Below are 16,375 nucleotides of genomic sequence, written 5' to 3' on the forward strand. Positions count from 1 at the left end.
AGAGGAAACTTACAATGAATGCTGGCTGCCCGGGACAGCCCAAGAGTGGATCTGGGACTCGAGCTGGAATTTTCCAGGGGAGAAGGCCTGGGAAGCTTGTGGCAAGAACCAAAGTTGGGAATCGTCCACCCTGTTGGAAAGGGCTGCTCAGGGTGAGTGAAAGTCCAGGCCAAGGGGAAGTCCGGCCTTTGGGGAAGAGTGTGACACTCTGGGAACAGCCATGAAGAAGAAGGTCAAAGGATGACTGGACTTTACAGAAAATCCATTTTGGGGATGACTATAATCCTGCTATTTCTAGAAAATTTAGAAGTGAATGAAATAGCTCTACCAGGGTGGCTGATTTAACAGTTCCACAAACACCTTTTCAACTACCCAAGCTGGTGGCCCTCTCAGAAAGAACTCCAACTGGTTGCCATCTGGGTGTAGGACAATGTGAGGCAGGGGGGTGGCAGGGGCACACTCAGAGAGGGGCCGGGCCAAGGGATGAGATGGCAAAGACAGCCTGGCAACCAAGATCCAGTGTGCCTTCCCACATCTGGAAGAGATGCCAGTGAACTTGGAGAGGGCCACGACTCGTCGTTTTCTTTTCCTAAACCCTTTGCATAGGGCTGTTTGATGTGTCTTATGGAACAGAACAAATCTGGATATCAATTTTAACTTAAGTAACATATCCCTCGGTACTCATGTTAAGAAAATGGTGGAAGTTTTTCTCAGAATTCTCAGGAATGTCTATGCTTGGAAAGTAAGTTAGTCATGGTAAGTGAAGAAAGAGAGGCTTTCTTAGGTAACACTGCCTCTGGATGAGGGCATGAAGGGGTTGTTCCTACAGTATGGAACGCTTGTGTGGAATACAAAATTCCAATGGGATGCTTCATTTTGGAAGTCCCAAGTGCAGTGCAAGTGACCCATTTGGCCATGGAGGATGTATCTTCATGGCATAGAGAAGCTGTGGAGGGATGAGTTGGACTCAGGAGCGGAGAAACGGCAGAGCAGATGGCGCAGAAGTGGATGCTCAGAATTGAGTTTATTTATGTACCTTTTCCTCCATCTGGTGGTTGTGGCTGGAACTGCAACCTGTCCTACAGCCCTGCCTGGCTAATGAGGTATATGATTCAGATCTGGCAAACTAAACTGGCTCTGCCTATGAAACTGCCATTCTCAGTTCTAGGATAGGCCCCCAAATCTTTGAGTTGCAAATTTAGAGCTACATTTTCCCTTTTACCTAAGTTTCCCTTAAAAGAAAAGCACCATGAGAGCCTTAAAAATAGCAAGATTATCATGAGGGGGAAAAGTCTTTTTCAGGATTGGAACAGAAAGAAAGTAGCTTGCTAGGGGAAATCCTCTTCCTTGGCTATTTCCAAACTCCTTTGTAGCCAAGTGTTGGCTTTTCTCTAGTCTTCAACTTTTTAAAACCTGAAATCAAAGATACTGGTTTCTTCTAAGCACTTAAAAGGTGTTTGAGGCCTGCTCTTCTCTTCAAAGTACTTAGTACACAGGGCTATGGATTCTACTAGCCGGGTCCCCCAGAGCACAGAGGTACGATTCTCAGGTGGGATATATTTTTTCCTGCAAATGAGCGTCTTGGTTCTACACATTCTCATCTTGTTCACAGAACTGGTTCCAAAACTGAATTTTCAGAAGTGGCACGAGAGGGAAATGGACATCAGCTGCGACTGGCAAGGCAGATGCAAACACTCCGTGCTAATTTCCCTCGGGCGCCCCCGGGGCGGGCTGCGTCATGGCATTTCCGCTCACCTGGGAGATACAGGTACTGAAACAAAAAGACTCCCCAGAGGGTCGGCTAATGGGAGGGAAAACATGATTTAGAATAGGAAGACAGAACTGGGGCCACAAAATGTGCTCCCTCTGCTCAAGACTGGCTTTCCCAAATCCCTGCTTGATTCTCTTATAAACTGAGATTACCCATTACAGTAAAAATTAGGGAATACCTAATAAAATCAACTTTCAAAAAAAAAATCCTGTTATTATGCCTGGATCTCAGGACATCAAGAGAATCACACACCACTGGCAAGAGAGGCCCTTCATTCTGCCCCGTCTAAGCTAAAATCCTGACTCGGGACGCGGAAGCATGCTACTCTTCTGGGTTTGAAAAGACAGGAGAGGGAGAGGGAACTCACCATGTTTAGAGGGAGGCGTCTTTAAGCTGCGGCCGCCCTCACCTCTGAGGGCCTGCGCTGTGTTCTCAGCTGTTGGCTTTTAAGAGCACCAGAGGCGCAGGGAGGGTGAGAGGAGGAGAAGCGTCACCTGCTCTCCCCCCGTCCGCCCTTCCCAGCCCAGGAAAGAGGAGGATTTGGAAGCAACACTGAGAAAGAGGCCCGAGCAAACACTGGCAACAATGAAGCAGGTGGAAGAAATGGTTGGGTTTTGGCATTTTAATAAATGTTCAAAGAAACAAAATCTACTAGGAGGGGACGTGACAAAGTCCAGAACCTAAAGACTGTCTGTCTGCCTTCTCCGCGGACCCCAGGGGACAGCTGCCACAAGCGGCCATCTCCCATGGAAATAAACGTACGTCATCAACACAATACACAACACCCCTTCCGCTCACCCGGCCCACCCACCTCCCGCCTACACGCCCAACCCCAGCCCCTCTGCGCCCTCCACCTTGCTCCGGGCTCCCACCACCCACTCACCCCAAATAACCTGCGTCCCTTTTGTCCCTGACATCCCAGCTTTGTCTGTCCCCTTGTCGTAAGATGCAGCACTACACACGCTCTCAACACTATAATAATATAGCAGACTCTTTTACCTTAGCGGCCTGTCTGATTGCATGCATGTAAATGGGGAGGGGCCGAACAAATCAAGGCTATGCATAAACAGAAAACAAAGCAATATTCGTAAAGCTAGGCAAGCGAGCGTAACATTGGAGAAACATAAGGCTTGAGGCTTGTTGATTCTTTAGATCGCAACTGTTTGGATTCACTTTCCTTCTTAAATATCGGTGTACCATTTTGGCTTCAAGAAAATCTCTTCTTGCTTCTGCCCCTCTCTTTGGGGAGGGGTTGCTTAACTCAGGGATGTGATATTAGAACGGCCTCCAGGGGGCGCCACGATGCGCTTGCTGGCGGAGCGGACCCCCTCATCCACTTGGGTGCCTGCAGTTGGAAATAAAGTCCCAGGGAGCAAAAAAGGGAGGGAGAGGGGTGTGGGCAAGAGATAAACTGGATTAATTTCAAGAGTGCAAGGTACTAAGTGCCCTCCTGACCTCACCTCCCAAGATACTTCCATTCCAGTCTGTCAGGTCTTCTAGACTTTTCTTATGTGCCCCCAAAACTACTGGCTGGTAGGAAGAGCCAAGTTCTTACCTAGATTTCATCTGCCCCTCGGCATAATAATAATATTACGAGGAAGAACAACCCTAACGATGTGAAAAATACCTGCTTACATTCATCGTGGCAGGCACCGTTTTCAGTGCTGAGCGGATTACCACACTGAATCCCCTGCACTGGGCTGAGAGGGGCACTCACTGCCCCTGTGTGACAGGGAGGTGACGGAGGCTCTGAGAAGTCAGGCAACTTGCCCAAGGTCTCACAATTCGAAGTGGCGATGGTCAGGTCCCTGTGACCACAGCACAAAAGGACACCTCGGTGTGTGCGTGTGTCCATTCAGAAAGGAGCCTCGAAAAGCTTAAGGATTAAGGCAGCCAGCGAGCAACAAAAAATGGCAAAAAGCCCGACAAAAATTGCTTGGGACTAGCAACATGTGACCTCTGGCAAAGTGACCTCAAAACTTTCAGCTCTTTTCCTTTGTCTCGCTTCTCCTATGTCCCCCTCCCCTTTCTCCCGGTCTCCCTGCTTCTCCCATTCCTTACTCCTCTTCTTTTCCCCATATGCTGTGATTTTCCATTTAAATATATCTTGCCTTTCTTGGTGTCTCGCCTCTCTCACATTGTCCAGGATAGGGATGCAAATCTACATTTATTTTTCCCCATTTTTAAGACTACTGGTTATGGAGCAAGTGAATCATTATTTATTTAGATCAGAACGTTCTTCTAGACTAGGTAAGAGTAATGGTGTGGCTGACACACGAGAAGTGTTCAATCCGTGGTGGCTATTGTCAGCGTTATTACTGGGGATGGAAGAACATAATAAAAGTCCTAGGTCATAAGAAGCTACTGCAATTTGATCATAAAAATAATCTGAGCTATCTTTTAACCTGGGCAAAGAAAACACAAGATACTGCATAGCTTTCATAGGCTAATGTAGAAAATCACTATTAATTCATAGTGGAAATCACTCCCCTGCCCCACCCCGCCATCCAGGTCTGATCTCTAAGCAGAATTTGTCACCATTGAAAACCTGATGTTTAGCCTGACTGTGCCTTGTCTTCCTTTCTCACCAGGACCCCTGGTTGAGTCAGCAAACCTTCCCGCTTGCCCCACTGACCTCCTCCCTAAAGAGGATGCCAGCGCAGGGCTTGAAAACACATTCAGGCTGGGCTCTCAGGATCACCCTCTGGCCTCAGAGCCCTGGTCCTCCCCGGCCCCCTCCTTCCTCCCCCGAGCAGCCTGCAGCACCCACCTGACAGACTGAATCCAGACTGGTGCAGATTCCTCACGGGTGGGTTTGGCCGAGTGGGAGAGCCCCGGGTCGAGCCTGCGGGGGTGCCCCCTTTGGGGGTGGTGGTCAGGTCAAACACGGGCCCATCATACATGCCCCTCGGGACGGCATGCAGGTCTGCCATCTGCAGCCAGAGAAGAGCGCATCACGGATCACTCATTCATTCATTCAACAATGTAGGGTCTGTTCTAGGTAGCATAAATATATCAGTGAATAGAGTGTGTGTGCTAGGAGCCAGGAAATAATAATAATACTAAAGATGAGGAAGGGAAAGGTAGTATAAAATAAAGGAGTGTGTCATGATAGAGTGACAATGGAGGTGGTCAGGGAAGGCCCCTCTAAATAGATAAGCTTCGATCTGAAAGACCAAAGGACCTTGCCATGGGGTCAGGGCTGTGGGAGGGGGAGGCTGAGGGGAGGCAGAGGAGCGTGTGGACGACAGCGCAGCCAGCAGAGGGAAGAGCAAGCACAGACAGCAGAAGGGGGAACATCATGAGATGCAAGAACAGCAGTACAGCCGGGAGAGCGACCGGAAGGGTAGCAGTCTGAGATGAGGCCCTAAGCGCCGGCCAGGATGGGTCATGTGGGAGCTCCACGCTCATACTCTTCAGCACAGATCAGGGTGGGCAGGTCAGGAAATGAGTGTCTGTGGTCTGACCCACTGACCTCTGGCTGTGGCCATGAACTTGCCCTGGGACTGTGGAGCCAGCCAGCAACATCAGCCCAGTGCATGCTCTGCTAGGCCTTGTGCCAGGCACTGGGGTTTATGGTCACGGGAGACATGGTGCCTCCCGCAAAGGGGCTTACGGTCTGTATTAGACAAACACTGCAAGACCACCCACGGCAGCGGCACAGCGGCACAGCGGCACACAGCTTCCGCCCATTTCTTTTCTCTGGCCAGAGGCGAGGCAACGAGGATGCGCTGCCAGACGAGCCTGACCGTGCGGGACGGACCATTGTAAGACTCCCTGGAAGTCCTGCCAGCACCTTCCCTCTGCGTGCGTTAGGGGCTCAGGTGCAGGCTCAAAAGCACAACCCATCACGTTTGCAGATGCTAATGACTCCGGTGGGATGATGGCTGTGTCTGTACTCCCCAAAACCCGTTAACTCTGAATCCTCAACATTTCTTTGGTTCCAGAATGGAAGATAATAATAGAAATAGAATTGATACTCAGAAAGTTTGAGTTTCACTCTCTTCTCTATTGGACCACAACTGGAGTGTGGCGCTCAAATTCCACAATCCTAGGGCTGGTCTAACCTTGCTTTGTGGAGCACAGCACACATACACAACGGTGGCCCGGAGATTGGGGAGGAGAAGAGAGAAAAGGTGAAAAGAAAGTTCTAGGCCTCATAGGAGCTCCTAAATCAACTAGAACTAACCTGTTTGTTTTATATGTATACACATGTGTGTGTGTGTATATACGCACTTATACGTGCATGTGTTTGTATATATAGAGGTAGTTACATGTATATTAAAAAACCAGCGACGCAAATAAGATTTTATTTGAACCACAACAGCTAAACATTGTGCTCGTCCCAGTTGAGTGGGTGTGGACTCCTGGTTCTCATCTTAATTTTTTAGGAGTAATTTTATTTCTTAAAAAAAAAAAAACTGATATTATTTTAAATAAAAGCACTATAAAATGTGGGGGAAATAATTTGGGGAAAAAAACTTTCTTTGGCCAAAAAGTTTTTGAAATCCCTTTTAATAGTACAGTAAGTCTGTGTAGTTGTTCTTGGGGACAAGATCGTCACTGTGAATTTCGTTGTGAGGGTCTAGAGAACACAGCCCCCTCCTGATCTCATGGCTACTATCCCTGAGCCTGAATGGGACACAAAGCCCCTGCCCCAGCTCTGGGCTCCCGTTTCTTACCTTCCTCCGGGCTTTAATGCGCTTGTAGACGTAGTCGGAGAACGGGCTGCAGGGGATGAAGCGGCCGGCCCCCTGGGTCACGTGCAGGTTGCCATCTTCCAGCATGATCTTGCCCTGGCAGATGACAACCAGAGGAGCCCCGCGCAGCTCCATCCCTTCAAAGATGTTATACTCTGCGGCCTAGAGACGGGTGAGGGGCAGAGCCATGGCAGGGATAGAAGCAGGGGAGAAAGATGAATGTGGTTATCTTCGGTGTTTGGGACCCTGCTTTCAGTGTCCCTAGGGGCTGATTTGCCAGGTAAGCCAGGAAAAGCTCACCGTGCATCTGCAAGCTTTCAGTGGTAGAAGACACCAAAAGACAGATGCTTGCTAAGTAACGACCGGACTTGCGAGCAAAAAGACGTGTCCAATCTTTATTAAGGCCCTCATGTGGGAGTCAATTTTTGTCACTGGTAGTGTTCAAAGAGAAGCTGGATAACTATTAGGAATGTTGCATGTGGCAGTCTTGGATTGAGTGGGTGGGCAGAGGGCTTATGTGGCCCTTAGGTCCCTACTAGCTCGAAATTAAATAATATGAGATGACACAATGTTTACTCAAAGGCCATTACCACCAAAAATGGCATTTCTTACTACCTTCTTCAGTGACTCAATGGGTAAGAGGCATTACTGCAGAGTGGTTGAGAGCATCAGTTTGGAGTCAGGTTTCGATGCTTGGTTCACCATTTGTTGGTGCTTAAATTACTAAATTTCTCTGTACCTCCATTTTATTATCTTTAAAATGGGGATAATAATAGTACCTACCTGTGGAAGACTATTATGAAGATTCAGTGAATTAAAAGCACAGTGCCTGAAACGTAAGTGCTTTAAAATATCCACTATTTTTACTAACAAGTATTAAACCTGTTTTTGTGAGGTCCTGGGCTTTAATTATGATCTTTAATTATGAGCCTCCTTAGGAGGAGGTCAATCAGTGCTGTTCACCAGTTATTGCCCGTTCTTTCTCCTTCCAAGCACAAGCATCACTGTGCTTCCTGCATTCCTGAAGTTAGGTACGGCCGTGGGGCTGCCTCTGGCCAGTGCGGTGTGAGAGGAAGTTATTCATGCCACTTCCGGCGGAAGCTTTCAGGGCTGAGTCACCGTTCACCATGCCCTGTTCCCCGCCTTGGCAATCACAGAGGCATGAGTGGAGGGGCTGGAGGGGGAGCCTCTATCAGCCTCTGTGCCTGAGTGACCGGGATGGGCAGAGCCCCTCTGCTGACCCCCCAGCCTTGAGAAGCAGGAGTTAGAAACACCATTGAGGTTTTAAGCCCCTGAGATTCGGGGATGGACTGTTACTGCAACGCGTCCTAGTCTAACTACCCTGGTGTACCACGTCAACACATCGCTCCTGACCAAGCTCTCCGCATGCGTTCCCCATTCATGCTCCTCCACGCCCGCCAGCTCGAGCCTTACAGACTGGTGGTTCTTGGCAGAGACGATCTTCACAGCATCCGGATCCCAGATGACCAGGTCGCTGTCAGAGCCCACAGATATTCTTCCCTTGCGGGGATACAGGTTGAAGATCTTGGCAGCATTTGTGCTTGTCACAGCCACGAACTGGTTTTCATCCATTTTCCCTGTGGCCTATGGAGTACAAAAAATTATATCCATATCTCTATCTCTGTGTCTATCTAGATCAATGAAAGGCTTCTGAGCTCAGAGGAAGATGGTCACAAAGACCCAAAATACAAAGAGGAACCTCTGAGGTGGTGAGCACAGAACCTCCCCAGCAAGCTTAAGAATCAGCTGGGCTGTCATGACTGCTGAGGCAAAATGGTCAAACACATGGTTTAAGATAGAAGTTACTGGTCCCGAAGTATGCGTGGTTTTCTGGATAGGTTCATACATTTACTTATTTGCCCTTTCTAATTCTACACTTGATCTTAGCCAAAAGGCCGAGAAGCGATGCCCTAATTCTAAAAAGGATTATATTAATAGATGATTCACAGTAAAAACAAATGTGATTATGATCCCATCCTTTAGATATGTGTTTGTATTTGCATGTGCGTAGGATAAATAAGGAAGAACTTCACCCAAATGATAACAATGGTTTCCCTGGCTTGTGAAATTATGAGATATTTTTGTTTTCTTTCATGTGTGTGCATGTCTGTGGTTTCCAAGTGTTCTTTATTGAGCTTGTATCATGTTGGCAATTTTAAAATATATTTTTTTAACATTTCCAAATAATACCAGGATGAATATATATATGTACATCCATAAACATAAAGCAGTGTGGGGAAAAAAAAGCTAAACACTGTGAAAGAAGAGACAAAATATTTACACTTTCCCTTTTCTTAAAACAAAAGGTCTGTTTAAGGAAAAAAATTGAGTTTAAAATCTAGCTTTGAGCTTCCTGGGAGCCAAGAAGAAAGTGGAAACTCAGTGGATTACACTGTGTAGATGAATGAGGCACTAGTTCGTATACATTCTATTTAGCTCTGAGATGAATGTCTTTAGGGTTCTCAAAACAAAACATAGGGAACTTAATAATGAGTTAATTATTAATTTTACTAAAATTTTTGGGAAAGCCTTTGTTTGCATGGCTATTTCTTTTGTCAGCCCTTGTGACGTGAGCAAGGAAAATAAAATCAGGCCACTATGCCAGAAGACATTGACAGATGATCATTTGTATAGTCTGGATGACCACATACCCTCAGTATGGGACAACCTTGATAAGCAAATGAATTTAGTCCAGGCACAGACTCATTACTCACCACTTCAAAGGGTTATATTCAGCCCTTTCAAAAGAAGTCATGAAACTTTCCAAGCAAAAAGAATTAATTCACTATTATTTTAAGTACAGGTCATTCATGCAATCAGATGAAGGCACTGTATGTCTGGTTCCTAGTCCTTAACAGTCTAGAGGAGAAGGCCTCCTCAATCCAAGATCTCAGGATTCATCACCCCAGGAAAAAGATTCCACAACCACCTGGGCCACCTGGTTCTAGAGACATCTCTGCAGGTACGAGACCTCACCTGCACCCTGAGCATCCCCCCACCCCTCCCCCCCAGGCGACATGGAGGAGCAGTGTCACCAGCTCAGTTGGTGGCAGGAGACTCTGGTCTGGCCCTAGCCACCCTCCCACGACCTCGATCCCTTACCACGGCCTTGTCCCAGATGACAGACATCCGCTCCTCCACACCATTGGTGCCCTCAGGAATGGCTGTGAAGTTGTCCTTCCCAATCGCTTTCTGGGCAGTGCTGAAGGTGCAGTGGGCACTGCCAGACAGTTGCAGATCCCCACTGGCAAAGGAGAAAAGTTCCAAGTGAATAGGAGAGATGGCCGGAGACACATTAGGGGCCCAGAATCTAGTGTCCACTGTGAGGGTTTGGAATCCCTCCTCTACCTCTTACTAGCTGTGTGAGCCTGGATGAGTTTCTTCCTTTCTCTGAGCTCAGTTACCCCACCTGGAAAGTGAGGGGTGTGGGATCAGATCATCTTTTTTGTAGCAAAACAAAAAAGGGCTCCAATGAGCGATGACATAATCCCATGTGTCCCCAGAGGGCAGCAAAAAATGAGGCTCCCTATAATTTTTATTTATTTATTTTTATTTTTAATTATTAAGGGTGCATAATAGTTATATATATTCCGGAGGCACATGTGATGTTTTGATACAGGCATACAATGTGTAGTGACCAAATCCGGGTAATTGGGGGATCCATCACCTCAAACATTTATCATTTCTTTAGGAACATTCTAATCCTACTCTTTTAGTTACTTTTAAAACATACAATAAATTATTGCTAACTATAGTCAACCTATTGTGCTACTGGATACTAGATTCTGTTCATCCTATCTAAATATGTTTTTGCACCCATTAACCATCCTCAATTTATGCCTCCCTGGTCTCCCTACCTTTGGTAACCATCATTCTACGTTCTATTAATATCTTCATGAGACCCTGAACACGCTTGATCTTGTCCCTGTAATTTTGATTGTGTCATCATGACCAGCTATTTGAATTTAGGCAAAAGTTTAGCCTCCCTGACCCTCAGTTGCTTAATCTATAAAATGGTGAGATTAGTGCCTCACTCATGAAGTTATTATGAGGAACCAATGAGATCACGCGTGTAGTCTCACCATAGAGCTTGGCACATAACGGTGTGGTTATTATCAGTACTACTAGTATTACAGTATTTTTGTTTAAAATGTGATGGGGAAGAGCCTGTTTTCCATGCTCAAGACTGGAGGAGAATGTTCCATGTATTTTTTGCACTGCAGACTGTAGTCTAGCTGAGCTGGCCCCAGGATGTTTCTACAAAACACCTGCTGCTGGGCATTCCCGCACCAACCTGGCCAGCAGGGAGTTGATGTAGTCAGGAGTGGTTGGGTCAGGACTCAGAGGTGGGGATGTCACGAACGCAGCCGCCTTGGCCCAGTTCTTGCTCCAGTAATGGGTTCCATCTATGCCCAGGCTGGCGGTGATGGGCTCGCCAAAGACCACGTTTCCTGGAAGGGGAAGGAGATAGGCAAGGGTCAGGTATGTGCTGCCCTGGGCCCGGCATATTTCATCACAGCTCCTAAGCCTACCCAAGGCTGTGGTTTGGAGCCAGACAGACCCGGGCTCAAGTCATTGTTTCCACCTTTTCTAAGCTTCTGCTTTTCTATCTGCTAAATGTGAATAATTTTGTATTTCCTAGATTAGAAGAAGCCATTGATTGTAAGATGCAGCACTGATTCTCAAATTTTGAGGCAAATTAAAATTTGAGGCCCAAAAAATACAAATATATATTGATTTTAAGGTTCATCCTAATTTCAGAAATGTTAAAATGTGAAATAGACATGTTCTAGAATTAATGAAACAAAACAAGATGATGTCCACTTCTCAGGCTTATGAAAATGAAAGCTTTTGACATATGTGAAGGGTCTGGCACATAGATGCTCAGTAAATATTGACTTCTTTACCTCCTCCTCCTTCCCACTGTACAAACCCAAAGCCCTGGATGTGCCCCCATCACTGGGAATTACTAGATCTTCCCATTACAAGGACATTCTTTGATTCCACAAAGTAAAATCCATTCCTGTGGATCAGAAACTCTCATAATTTTTTTTTTTTTTTTTTTTTCTTTTTTGAGACAGGGTCCCGTTGTTGCCTGGGCTGGAGTACAGAGGCATTATCATAGCTCACAGCAACCTCAAATTCCTGGGCTCAAGCAATCCTTCTGCCTCAGCCTTCTGAGTAACTGGGGCTACAGGCATGTGCCACCATGCCCAGCTAATCTTCTTTTTTGTAGAGACAGTGTCTCAGTCTTGCTCAAGCTGGTCTCAAACTCCCGACCTCAAACAATTCTCCTACCTTGGCCTCCCAAAGTGCTAGGATTATAGGATTACAGGCATGAGCCACCACACCTGGCCTTTCATTATTTTTTTTTTTATCATTTGATACCCGCTAACCTTGCAGTCCCCAACCCCCGGGCCTCGAATGGGTACCAGGCTGTGGCCCGTCAGTAACTGGGCCGCACAATAGGAGGCGAGCGGTGGGTGGGCGAGCCAGCAAAGCCCCAGCTGCACCCACAGCCGCTCCCCATCACTGGCATCACCACCGGAGCCCCAGCCCCCATCAGATCAGCAGCAGCATCAGACCCTCACAGGAGCAAGAATCCCACCGCAAACCACGCTTGCGAGGGACCCAGATTGGGTTCTCCCCATGAGAATCCACTGCCTGATGATCTGAGGTGGAGCCAAGGCCGGTCCCTGGTGTCAAAAAGGTCGAGGACCGCTGCCTTATCCTAAGGCAATAAGTAGCTTGCTCAAAGACATCCAGCAACCTAAGACACATCAAATTTTGTGTCAAGAATTTGGATTTAACTGGCCAAACCATGGAGAGGGAAGGAATACTGAAAAATACACTGTTCTAAGCTTTTGTTGAGCTTCTTCAAGAAGGGATAAGGCCAGGGTTGGTGACTCACACCTGTAATCCCAGCACTTTGGGAGGCCAAAGTGGGAGGATTGCTTGAGGCCAGGAAGGAGTTCAAGACCAGCCTAAGCAACATAGAGAGATCCTGTCTCTACAAAGAGAAAAAAAAAAAAAAAGAAGAAGAAGGAGAAGAAGCAGAGGAGGAGGAGATAGTGATACAAAAGGCGAACACTGTCTCATGGAAAGTTGGCTGGCACCAAGTTTCTCTATGCCAGAGTCTTCGGCCAACACTGCCCTGTACAGCCCTGGGCTTCGTTAGCTTTGATCCTCTATCTTCCATAGTCAAAGTTCCCCATGAGGTCACACTCTACGGCCAGGATTATAATTAGATTTTGCCTTATTTCAACACCAATCAACTAATAATGGTTGTCTAGAATTCCAGGTAGGGAGAATTTTCATAATCCTTCTGATCTGACTAGAAAAAGACTCAGGATTGGTTAGTAATGTCTGCCATGGGCAAAAGAAGGGTACAATGGCAATGATTCACATACAACAGCCCTGCTTGTTGCGCTGGCAGTAAAACAGATCCACACATAACTGATGAGAATGTCACAGGCTCTCCAAAAATATTTATCAAACTAAAGCACACAGGATCACAAAGAAATGAAGAAATTAAAGCCATAGCAAGCACTCAACTACTTTTGAGAGATATACCACCTTAAAAGTGGAAGAACTCTCCCTCTGGACTATGTTTAGCATGGAAGAATCAAATAAGCAAAGACTGCAATTAAATCTAGATTTGAATACTAGCTCTCCCAGATGGGAGATCCTGGACAAGTTGTGCTTCAATTTTTTTTTTTTAATCTAAAAAAGAGTAATGATAATGCCTATTTCTCTGAGTTCTTTGAGAATTCCATAGAATAAAAAATTTAAAGTATTTATCTCTGTCCTGGGCATATAGTTGTCCTCATTAAATTATAGCTCCCTGATATTAATTCTGAGCAGCCATATGGTTAAAGAGCCCTTCTGACTGGGGACTAAACACACTGGGACTTAAACAGGATCCTTGGCCAGGAAGGGAGAATCACCACCGCTACGCTTTGTCTTCCTGCCTGGAACGCTGTTGACTCTTTCCCTGAGAATGACAGTCCGTGAGATGTTTACTGGCTTCCATCTCGGCTGCCAGTTTTTCATCACTGAAATAGTGCTTCCCTTCCACCCTGGAGACACAGCTGTACTAATTTTCCTTGCCAGAGAATCATGAGCCAACAGGCTAAGGGCGAGGCATTTTTCTCCATAAAGTTCAAAATAAGACCAGCGTATAACTAAAACACCCTGTCCTGAAGGGCCCCCGGGTTGTCCTGAGAATGGGTCCCAGGCAGGATGCAGCCATCAGCAGAAGGCATGAGAGGGTGGTGGGTAGTAGTGGGCAGAGGGTGTGGTGGCCGGGGTGGGGAGGGTACCTATGCACTTTTTTTTTTTTTTTTTGCCTTTCTCCAAGAATGGGTAAGGAGCCCTACGTTCCTGGTTCTCACCCAATTACCCATACCCAGTGGAGCAACCATGCCGTGTCAGTTGAGACATTCAAAAACACAGAGAAAACAGCAGGCTTACTGTGAATGTAGTGAAGTGGGGGATGCCCCAGAATTTGCCAGCCAGGAGACTGTCAAAAGACGACCCTCCCATAAGAAAGGAGTTGCCCCCTGCCAGAAGGCCAGGCAGCTGAACGCTCAGCCGTCGGCGTCAGCTGGGACTATTTTTAGCTGCGCCAGTCACTCACACGTGGAGTTTTATAGACGGGTTTGGTAGATGAATCACTCGTCTTGGGTCTCTTTGCTACCAGGACAGCCACTGGCTCACAGTGGTAGTGACTACATAACCGGGCCTGGTCAATCCCCTCTCACAACTCAACACAGAGCCCCGCATCCCCGGTTTCTCAACCACACTCTGTTCATTTGCCCAACCTCACAACCGAGTCCAATTCGTCTGTCATTGAGAACAGGAACAAAAAGCAGAGAAGAAAGCTTGGAAATGGGAGTACACTTTAGCTAAGCACAAAGCGAGCAAACGAAGCCCAAGTTAACAGCAGTGGAGAAAAGTAGCAGCAAAGTGAGAAGGCAGCAGAGACAGACCGCTCACATTGGCCACGGCAGTAGACATGCTTTGGAGACGCATTCAACACCTTTTTTAAAACAACTTGTGCTAATTTGTGTGGCTCAGGGGGCATGACCCCGCCTCTGAATTCTGTCCTCAGTCCTGGCCAGATTATACCATCCCAAGGTAGCAACGGGTACAGGGACGAGCAAGTGACCCAAGCCAGGACACACCCAGTGCTCCCGGGGACTTCCGCTTGAGCTGTTGGGAAAGATGTATTCTGCTTCCCCACCACGATCTCCACCAAAAAGTGAGGACACCACGCACCTCCTGGCATCTATTCCTGTCACCATTTGTACTGAACATAAAGCCAACAGAAAGGGAACAGAGCCAAGAAAGGAGCAAGACTGAAGGAGCCCCAATACCATTCTTGAAACTCCTCCATCTACCCAGGCCTGAAACACCTACAACCAATCATTTACTTTTGCGTGTTTCAGCCAGTTTAAGCTGGATCTTTGACTTTTGCACCCAATATAACCTTGACTAATATGTCCATTTATAAAGCTCAGATAATGTGAACTGAAAATGAAAGATCAAAAGCGGGGGGGATGCACCAAATCTCAGAACTGCTTCAAGTTATATCATCTTGGGCAAATTACCCAAACTTCCAGAGCCTCAGTTTACTTATATGTAAGTGGGAAAAATCCCAGGATCCTGCCACCCACACAGGACGTGAAGAAGGGCTTTCTAGAGAGCAAGGCAGTGAGCAAAGTAGGCACCATTTATAGTCTATGATACAGGGCACCCAGAGGAGGAAGGAGCCACACAGTGCAGCACGGGCGCTGAGATCTTGGGAGCACAGATCACCTTTTTTCCTGGCTTGCGAGATGAGGTCAGCCGCGCTCTTGCTCATGACCTTCGTGATGTAGAGAGGGCAATTGGTTTGGCTGGCAATGGTGATGGCACGGAACACAGCCTCAGCTTCCAGCTGCAAAAAAAGAAAAAAAGTCCCCAGGAGTTAATAGGAACATAAGCCTCTCCAATCTGCCTCTCCTCCGCCTCAATAAACCATGAGAATGCAGCGCTGCACGGGACCAAGCAGGATCTGGAATTAGCCTGGATCCCCATCTCAGATCGACCACTTCCTAGCCACGTGACCTTAGCTTTGCAGTGGTAAGATGGAGATAAGGAAAGTACAGCCCGGGGTTGCTGTCGGAGAACAATGCCTGGCACAGAGTATACACTCAATGTTAGCTGGAGTTTTTCCTTAGCCTACAATCTCCTCTCCCTGTGGTTACCACCAAGGGTACGTCTTAATGGAAGCCCTTGCTCCCCAGTCTTCTCAGGGCAGACTCTCTCAGGAAGCACAATCACACCATTATGCCTAACATAAGCAGTAAGAGTAATTAGGCATCACGGTTCCTCAAGTCCTCTCTTGTGGCAATAGATGGTCAGCAAAGGGTTAATTCTCAGAGGCATTTCTTATACAAAAATAATTCCCAGGCTTCTCAGCACAAAGACTTCTTTTATTATTGATCTCTCCCATCCCACCCTAATGTAGAATTCATGTTTTCAACTATGCTAACCAATCCAGTTGCATTTATTAAGAATTAGTAAGTTTTCCCTTATTTTTTTAACAAAGCAGGATCTGAGAGCTCAGGCATTCTCAGATGGCCTGGGTCTGAGTCCTGGTTCTAGCACTTACAAGCTGGGTGACCTCAGGCACGTTACACAACCTCTCAAAGCCACAACGCCCTTGTCTGTAAGTGGGGATAAGAATAAGACCTGACACCTCGGCTGCTGTGAGGATTAAATGAGTTAATCCTTGTAAAGCAATTAGCCCATTTCTGGGACAAGGCAAGCGTTCCTTGAAAGGTAGCTGTCGATCTTGCTGTTGATCACAGTTTCTGATCAGTTTAGCGCCTGTGTT

General features: G+C 46.9%; 1 protein-coding gene across 2 annotated transcripts in view; it reads right to left on the reverse strand.

The window, feature by feature from the left end:
* Positions 1 to 2,492: 2,492 nt before the first annotated feature.
* DPYSL3 (dihydropyrimidinase like 3) overlaps positions 2,493 to 16,375 on the reverse strand; it is a 98,929-nt gene continuing 85,046 nt past the window's right edge. For both annotated transcript variants that reach the window (XM_069484170.1, XM_069484171.1), the window contains exons 8-14: positions 15,313 to 15,433; positions 10,787 to 10,943; positions 9,595 to 9,736; positions 7,906 to 8,076; positions 6,454 to 6,633; positions 4,542 to 4,704; positions 2,493 to 3,116 (exon numbers count right to left, since the gene is read on the reverse strand). In XM_069484170.1, coding sequence (XP_069340271.1) covers positions 3,028 to 3,116; positions 4,542 to 4,704; positions 6,454 to 6,633; positions 7,906 to 8,076; positions 9,595 to 9,736; positions 10,787 to 10,943; positions 15,313 to 15,433 — 1,023 coding nt within the window. In that variant the 3' untranslated portion in view covers positions 2,493 to 3,027. The remainder of the gene's footprint in view (positions 3,117 to 4,541; positions 4,705 to 6,453; positions 6,634 to 7,905; positions 8,077 to 9,594; positions 9,737 to 10,786; positions 10,944 to 15,312; positions 15,434 to 16,375) is intronic.

This window comes from Eulemur rufifrons, chromosome 10, assembly GCF_041146395.1.
Source record: "Eulemur rufifrons isolate Redbay chromosome 10, OSU_ERuf_1, whole genome shotgun sequence".
NCBI lineage: Eukaryota > Metazoa > Chordata > Mammalia > Primates > Lemuridae > Eulemur > Eulemur rufifrons.